The following is an 8,902-nucleotide window of genomic DNA, read 5'->3' as shown; positions in this document are numbered from 1 at the left end:
TTTAATTTATATAATCTTATTTTATTTAAAATTATGATTTATATTTGGATTAATTTATTAGGAGACCGAATTGGTAACACATGTAAGAACTGTTGGTTATAAATTAAAATGAGATGATTAATTAAATGTAATGTAATTGTAAATAAATTTTAAAAAATGATGATGTAATTAATATAGGAGATTACAATTCTAGACATGGAAAAAATCATGTAGGGATTTGATTTTATAAATTTCTAAAATTATCCTAAAATAATATATATTATATTATTTAAGAGGCAAATTGATATTTGTTTTTTATAGGGTTTTTAGGTTTACTTATTTTTTTGCCATTGGAAGATAGTACAACAGTTCAGGACATAAACATCTAAACAAAAAGAAAAGAACTGACACTTAAAAGTATAACAATTACTCTCTTCTAAAAGAATTTAAGAGATTTCTCATTAGTAGTGGTTTGTGTGAATTACTGTTAAAGACTGGAAAATTGAACAATTTGTGATTTGCAATAACTAGGCTTTGAAGAAATCATTTAAAGCCAAAAAAATATCTGATCTTTAATATAAACCCTAAACAACTCTAAATTTATCTAATAAGATCATTAAAATTTCTAATTTTCTTTAAATTTATTATTTTTACTGAGTATATATATTTTAAAAAACCCAACACCATATATCTTCATTGATAGAGGCGTGTCCAGTATTGTAAGTACATGGAGACAATGAACTCCCAGGCTAGACATTTATTCTCTGCGGAAGGAGTTTGTTCTTTGTTCAAATACCTTCTGTTGACATGATTTTCATGTGATTCAATGACAATCTGCATGTCTTCATTCGTTAGATCTGCTCCAATGGATTGATTTCCTTTTATATGCATAAATGATACATGTTCGCTAGTTATTCCTGATGTTTGAACAAGGCTTACTGATTTGGCATATCCCCTCCTGGTTTATCACCAGCACGGGACATCATTTATGCTCCTCCCAGATCACATCCTGCGTACGGATTCACACATCTCTGTCTTTCTGGATACTTTGATGGTTCATACTCTCGCGGGTTAATGGAGGAGGGTAAGGGCTCGGACCCCAGCTGACAAATAGCAGCAATGCTTCTTCTAGCTTTTCATGTTTCCTGCTGCTACAAAGTTGCATGGCAGGCTGTCACGCTTCGAGCTAAGATAGGAACTAGTTGAGCTCTGTAGCAGCAGGGACCAGAAATGGATGGTCCATGGCGAGGCAACTCAACAACAACTCAAGGTCCCCCACTATAAATATGCGTCTTAAATTACAGTGTCTCGGATGACACCAACAAGCACATGATCAAACCAGATGAATTCAGCTTCCACTTTCCTGGCAAAAGATAACCCCCAAGTTTTATTCTCTTGCGTGTTTGTCATTGTGTTCTTTCTTTCTTGAGGTTACGGTTTCAAAAACAAAAAAAAAAACAAGTCTTTGTTGACTTCTTTTTTTTATCTTCCCAATTCTTTGAATGGTTTTCGTGGATGTTGGAAAAGTCCAAGAATGAGGGACCATATTGTAATTCAGAAAGATAATTAAGGGCATTTTTAGTATTAAAAAGTAGCTTGGACTTTTCTTGCTGTCGCATCGCACCAACCCAAATGGAAAGAGGTATCACTGTCCAACCCCCAAAAAAACAAATGTTCCCTGACAGTGGCATTACCCGTAATAAACCTAAACTCCGAGGCCAAACTAAGAATTTGAATACGTGGCGAGGCTAACGTCACGAAGGACGCAAAGCAAATGCCTCTATAAGTGACTTTAATTATTATATACACAAATAAAACATAAAAAAAATAAAAAAAGACTATAAATAGTAACAAATCTATGGCTTTACTGCTTTTTCTCCCTTCCCTCTCCCTCTCTCTCTTTCCACTTTTAGTACATAACTCACTCACTGAGACAACACGGCCTCCTGACTCGGTTCAACTCAGCTCACATGCCCCCCCTTTCTGTCAAGCTGCATCAGCTCTCACTCTCTCAGTTTTACCTGTAAAGTCTGCAACTTTATCAAATTTCTCGCTCTATAATAACTAAAGCTCTCTCTCTCTCTAAAGTGTGTGTTTTTTTTTTGTGTGTGTTTCTGACATGGGTTTTGTGAGAGAGAAAATGGGTTCTGTTTATAAATTTGAAATATTTGTCTGTTATGTTTAGGGTTTTAGATTTTTAGGTGAATGAAATGTGTGTGGTTTTGGTTTTGCTTAAAGTAAATCCAAGAGCTCAGTTTCCAAGGAAGAATGTTAAAGAAATGACTTTTTCTTTTTTAGGTGTATTGATGAATGGTTGATTATAAGGATAAGGATGAGTCAATGCATGTATGGATGTATGTGTATATGTGTGTATTTATGTATGTGTGTGTGTGTGTGTATGTAGCTGTGAGTGCATGTGATGATGTGGCTGGCTTCTTGTGTGGGATGAGGCTAAGTGATAAAATGGGACTTATGGAAATTATTTAGGATTTACAATTAAACAAAAAGGAAAGATTTTGTAAATCTTTCTATGTTTGCTCCCTTGAGGTGTATAAGCAGATGAGGGTAGTTTGGAAACAATTGCTGACTTGAGAAAGATAACAAATACAACTCTTAGGATGCCAAAATTTATGATTTGTTAGTTGCTTGTGTGGTTTATTGTTGTTTTGTCCTTCAATAACATGTATTGTTGGTGCAATAGATGTTGATTCATTTAGAAAACCTAAGTTTTTGAATTATTTCTGAAGATCTGAATATTGAATTTGACTGTTAAGAGAATTATACATCACCATTGAAAAAAAAAACTATCATGTGGGCATAGAATTCTGATTGATTGGTGTATGTTTTCTTTTTCTTTGTAAGAGCTTCATGGTTTTGCTGAAGAATCATCATCATGATTATCTTCTTCATTGCTAATAGAATAATGGTTACACAAGTGCCTTTTGATTTGTTAAAAAAGAAGAAGAAATTGATAGCGTATTTTGGAAGTGAAAACTTGATATGAGGAGCTACATGTTCCTCTTGTTTTCTAAAAAGTGGTCCATTATGCAGCAACGTGTTATGGTCTCAATTTTTTATAATGAAATAGTTACTTTTCAAATCAGACTTATGTGCATTGAGAAATTGTCAGGAACATGTGAATCTTTGGGAAACCTATCTGTCAAGCTAATTGGAGAAAGACAGTTAATACTGCTGCATTCTATTGTTTGAAAATTGAATTGACATTATTTGTCAACTTCATTCATGAGGCCTTGGTGGCAATGAATGGACAATTTTGACTTGAATGCTTTCAGCTGCTGCTAAGGGTAGTAATTATTTAGGGCTGCAAACTGCTGCAGGGTTGAATTATCAATTTACCAGTAATCATATAGAGTTAGATAGCAGCTGATCATCTTTCTCTTTCGGTGAATCTATTTTACAATAACAAAAAGGTTATTTTTTATGTAAAGTGACTGCTTATTTGGGAACCTATCAAGCAGATGGCTCATACTTTTAATAGTTGTGATTGCTGTAAAGTTCAGATAAATGCTTCTTTTCACTTTATTCAGTTAAACTTTTGCATGGTCTGCTCTTATTGATATGAGCTACTAAGAAAACTTGCATAATAGTTCAGATGCTATGAAAATGGCACAACTTCTACTGATTTGGTTTAAACTTTTCACTATGTCTGGTTATTAGGATTCTGTTTTGTAACTTGGGGGTGACCTGGTGGAGCTTAGAGCTTCTATGGTGACTTTGTTAGCAACCTGGTGGCAGCATTGCTCAGGCTAAATGTGCTGAGCATTATTTTCTTGTCCAAGATGGGAAGGGGAAAGGTCCACTTGAATGACTCGACAGATTAGATTTCTCTTGTTTGTTTCTTGGGAAGGGAGTTTAAGAATCTAACTAGAATGATGGGCTGAAAGCGACCTTCTTATGTGAAGCCAACTGTTCTTCTTTGGCTGCTTCCTCCTTTTTTCTGTCTAGCTTCTGCAAGCCTCTTATAAACTGGGTCGTGAAGGTCCTGATCTTTTTTCTCAAAGGGAACCGTGAATTTTTACTGCCTTCCTAACACGATATTTGCTTAAACAGAGGATCCAAGAAACACCCTGCAATTTGACTTGAAGGTAACCCATAACCTAAGTCTAGATGCTGAATCTCAATAATTGAGAAATATATCAATTGCTTGCACATCTCTCATACCTTCACATTTCCTTTAATTACAGGGTAATTTTCATTTTGTTCAACTTGTGTGTAATTTAATTTCTCTTTTTAGGTCTAAGTAGTGCATTGGGCTAAACCCTCGCTGTAACTAGCAAGGTATGACTGTTTCCTGCGCTTTCTACACGTTTTACATGTTTCACATCACTTAAGCTTTCTCTGTTTCCTGCTCATTCAGCATGTTTTACATGTTTATCACTGAAGCTTTCTCCAGTTATGATTCTGAAACACTGAATTTATGCATGCAGAAGTGATTGTGCAAGGGTGATTGTATATGTATTGTATGGGAAGAAGAGAACCTAAATCTGTTTTGTAAGGTCAGTTTCTGTGATGGACTGGAACTCCACTGCATCTGAGGGGAACTGGGAGAACATAGCAGGGTTAAGTGCCAAGGCTAGTGACATTCCAAAGCAAGTACCATTGGCATACCATGAGACACAGGGAGATGGAGCAATTGATAAAGCGATAACTTATTCGTCTGGTGGTGGTTTATCAAGCTCTGATTTGTGGCATTGCTCTTCATCCAAGAGCTCAGTTTCACCCTCTGTCGACTCTTCATTGAAGGGGGGGATCAAGACTTATAGCACTGCAGATGGTTTTCCTGGAGTTATCATTAGAAAGGACTTGACTAGGGTAGAAAGTACTGAGAATATTCCATCTCTGGGTGCTTCTGCTAGCTCTGGTGAACCAGTAATTGGCTTGAAGCTTGGTAAACGGATGTACTTTGAAGACATTTGTACAACCAGCACTGCCAAATCATCGTCTTCATCCATTGTTTCCACTTCCTGTACTGCTACAACAAAGAGATCTAGGGCATCATATCCAAGTACACAGTCTCCACGTTGCCAGGTGGAAGGATGCAACCTTGATCTCAAGTCAGCTAAAGATTACCATCGCAGGCATAGAATCTGTGAAAAACATTCCAAAAGCCCAAAGGTTATTGTTGCTGGCATGGAACGCCGATTTTGCCAACAGTGCAGCAGGTTGGTACTTCGAACCTTGATTTCTGGGGAATTCTAGTAATTAGTTGTTTTTATTTTCCAGGGTTTAGCTTTGTTGCATTTGGTTTTACTTTCTAATGTAATTATCTACTGCTAAATAAGTGTGTTGATGCTGCATTTAAGTTGTAAAATAAATTTTTGTTTAGGTTCCATGAATTATCAGAGTTTGATGACAAGAAGCGAAGCTGTCGTAGACGTCTCTCTGATCACAATGCAAGGCGGCGGAGGCCACAACCTGAGGCAATCCGGTTCAATTCAGCAAGGCCATCATCATCACCATCATCATTTTATGGTTGTCATTTCAATTTCAAAGGTTTTAGCTGTCTTGTGTTCCATTATAAATCCTTATAAGAATCCCTATCTGCATCTGATGCTTTGCTTGTTATTTTGACTGATTCAATGTTGGTTAGCTCCTTACTTCCCTTCTGGCTGACTCTCTTTTTTTTTAAAAAAATCTTTAATCAAATAGCTATTTATCTGGAACCCTAGTGAACAATGTATGATAGGCGATTATTATATCTCAGTCTCTATAACTGCTAGTAGAAAGTATTTTCTTCTACATTATAATTCTTCCTGATCATAGCCTGGTTTGCTGCCATTTCTTGTACCCTTACAGATGGTAGACAGCAGATGAATGTTGTATTGAATAGGGTGCCTTTCCTGGCAGGAAATTCAACTTGGCAAAGCGAGTGCGGCTTTAAAGTCACTCATGCCGGAGATTTTTTTATTAGGCCTGCAAAAGCAGGGGGCATCCATAGGCAGCTTAGCTATCCCTGCAATGAAGTGCCAGATGCAGCTTCAACAATACCAACAGACTCGGATAAAATTCTCTCTTTTGAGAGAAGTACACCCCAGGTCTTTAGTCAAGGTTTGTTTCACTCATAAATATTAAGATTGTTGGAAAAGATTGGTTGGGCATAACATGAATTTTATGTTTGTTTTCCGTTGTTGCTCACTTTCTTAACATTCACACATTCCAAGGTTGACTCCCCTTTTTTGGTGCCTTTTCTTACACAAAACCAAACATCAATTTGGTGTGTACATTTGTTTGTTTTTTTTTTAACAGGTTTCGAGGGGTCTGCATTAACTTCTAACATTGAGGTAGCACCAGATCTTCGGCGTGCTCTCTCTCTTCTGTCAACCACTTCTTGGGGCTCGAATGAGCATGGATCCACCTCTCTGGATCAACTGATGCTTGCAAACCAAACAAGCATGACACAGCCAATGATAAATGCTGAACTCCAAAATTGTCCAGTTGCTTCATCAGAAAATGCACGGATGGAACAAGCATCCCTTGAGTCTCGGGTGCATTCTTTGGATTTACATGACAATGGAAACATCCAGTTGCAAGAGTTTCAGCTGCTCAAAGCACCCTATGCTACCGGCTGCTTTTATTCCAATCAATTCAGCTAATTATTGGAAATGATTCAGCTCTTCCTTTTTGAAATAACTGCTCGTTAAGGTCAGTATGTTCATCATCATTTTGCACATTTTTTGGGTATCTTTTTTTTGGACCTGATGTTCAATCATCCTTCTTTCATAGTGTCATGGTATGGTGTTTGACTTTCATTGCTATCTGACTTTCTGGAATGGATATCCACATGTTTGGTTGATGTTCTACAGTTAATTGTTTTGCACTTTTTTTGTGCATCTCCTTTCTTCTTCTTCTTTTGGGTCTGATGTTCAATCATCCTTCTTTCATAGTGTGATGGTATGGTGTATGACTTTCATTGTTATTGTTGCTTTCTGGAATGGATATCCACACATTTGTTCAATTCTATACAGTTAATATCGAGGACCTTCTATCTAGTTTTTCTAAACTTTTTTCCTGGACAAGTTTTCTGTTTTTACTTGGAGTAAGGTGTCAATTCTTGAATGGCTAATTCTACCAAAAAGGGCTACATCTGAGTATCATGGTTTCCTTGTCATTCTTTCTTGCACAGACACCTAGAAAAACTGGAGGATAGCTTTCCAACTCAACTTGCATGGGTCCCAAAGAGTTTATGTTTGATTGATTAAACTCCTTTGTTGATACATGTTGATTGATTAAACTCCATTTGATTGGAAGTCCTTAACTTTGGCATGCTCAATTAGTCAAGTAATTTCTTCTGATTTCCAGGTTTGCTTTCATCTGGCTATTTTTCAAAATCGAACATTTGGATGGTTTCAAAAGCATCAACTTTCAACCATTTGAAGTCTGCCAGAATTGCCAGAATTGCAGTTCAAACTAATGTTTGCCAGAGTGCAGTTTAAAAGGAAGTCCAGAATAAAGTTGCTGCTGCACCGTATTTTCTTGACTAAAAACACCATCTCATAACACCATTTGGACTGCAATGTGGCTAAAACCTTGCTATTACCTCTCTCTATCTGGACAGTATCATTGGCCATGACATTTGTAACTTTGTCAGACTGCAAAATGAATGGTTTGAGGGATTTTTTGTCTTTGCTTGATGATGACAACATTAATTCCCTGTTAGATTTCCATTTCTCCTCAACTAAACTTAGTTATGTTTTAACAAGGCTGCTTTTCTGGTAATAAAATCAGTCTTTGACAAGCTATTCATCATTTCCACATCTACAAGGAGCAGCGTTCCCAGGTTACAAGCACGATGCAACAAGTTCAGATTGCAAAATTGCCATAGTCTAGTAAGAGTTGTACAGCAATGATTTCGAAAAATATTCTAGCCAAGACAAGTTCTCCCAAGTATCAATGTAACATGATAGGTGCAAAATTGAAACATATTCCAATAGTTCTTCAAGAAATAACCCTTTTTAAGCTTCAAGAGCTGGAGATGTCAAATCAAACTTGTTTTTCCAGTGATGATCTAAAACAGTAGGCGATATTCAATCAAGAATCCAATTAAAACATGACGATACAAAAGACTAGTGATCAGTCTGCACAGCCTACAAGCTAGCATACTGCTGGTCATCTAGGTGGGCAAGCTCTAACTGAAGAGGATCCAGACCCTACAGCTCAGAATTGGCCTCGTCATAAGCATCATCAGCATCAACTTCAGCTTCAGTATCATCAGAGATTAAAATCATACCAGTATGTAGCATAATTATAACCACCAACAATACACACACTGAAGGAGTATGCACGCTTTTCACAACCATTGGGAATTCCAGCATTTGAAGAACCGGAAACATTCATCACCATAAATAAGATATAAAGATCATAATGTTCCACTAGTTTCGAGCATGCCTAAATAAAGTTGTTCTTTGTCCGGATGCTAGGAGGACGAGCGCTCTCTCTTCTGTAAACCAGGTGGCTTGAATGATCATGCATGGATCCACCTCTCTTGATCAGCATTCAGCTTATGCTTGTAAGCCAACAATGATGTCGACCCGGGAAATGATAAATGCTAGCTCAACTCCAAAATTGGACAGGCCAGTTTCTTCAGCAGAAAACGCACGGATGGAAGACAACCACCTCTTGAGCACTCCCTATGGATTCAAATGAGTGGCAATGGCAACATCCAGTTTATGAAGTTGGAGCGGCATGCATCTTGATTTGGTCGGATTGATATTCAAACTCCATTGTTATAAGATCTTAATAAGTCCTAACAATACAATGGTATGCTTATTCATCAAGTCAAACTAGCGTGTCTTAGAAGATCACTGCAGTTTTCTTCAAAGATACGGCAGTGATTTTACATCATTTGTAACCTCAATTTTCTGACCGCGACAAAAAAATTGTTCTAAGGATTGGTATTGTCATT

The 8,902-nt window shown here is 37.1% G+C and overlaps 1 protein-coding gene across 4 annotated transcripts; it reads left to right on the top strand.

Annotated features, from left to right (window-relative positions):
• The first annotated feature begins 1,820 nt into the window (after positions 1 to 1,820).
• On the top strand, positions 1,821 to 7,622 carry LOC133674516 (squamosa promoter-binding-like protein 12). Of its 4 annotated transcripts, none has more exons than XM_062095668.1 (8): positions 1,821 to 2,002; positions 3,658 to 4,085; positions 4,235 to 4,278; positions 4,428 to 5,162; positions 5,327 to 5,472; positions 5,848 to 6,048; positions 6,247 to 6,642; positions 7,300 to 7,622. In XM_062095668.1, the coding sequence occupies exons 4-7, from the start codon at positions 4,510 to 4,512 to the stop codon at positions 6,591 to 6,593; spliced, it is 1,347 nt and encodes a 448-aa protein (XP_061951652.1). In that variant the 5' UTR covers positions 1,821 to 2,002; positions 3,658 to 4,085; positions 4,235 to 4,278; positions 4,428 to 4,509; the 3' UTR covers positions 6,594 to 6,642; positions 7,300 to 7,622. The 4 variants fall into 4 exon arrangements, with proteins under 4 accessions (XP_061951652.1, XP_061951650.1, XP_061951651.1 ...); XM_062095666.1 differs by having other exon boundaries at positions 5,797 to 6,048; XM_062095667.1 differs by having other exon boundaries at positions 5,327 to 5,493.
• The last annotated feature ends 1,280 nt before the right edge of the window (positions 7,623 to 8,902 follow it).

The sequence above is a fragment of the Populus nigra genome, chromosome 15 (assembly GCF_951802175.1).
Source record: "Populus nigra chromosome 15, ddPopNigr1.1, whole genome shotgun sequence".
Taxonomy (NCBI): Eukaryota; Viridiplantae; Streptophyta; class Magnoliopsida; order Malpighiales; family Salicaceae; genus Populus; species Populus nigra.
This window is presented reverse-complemented; position numbering and strand designations above follow the sequence as displayed.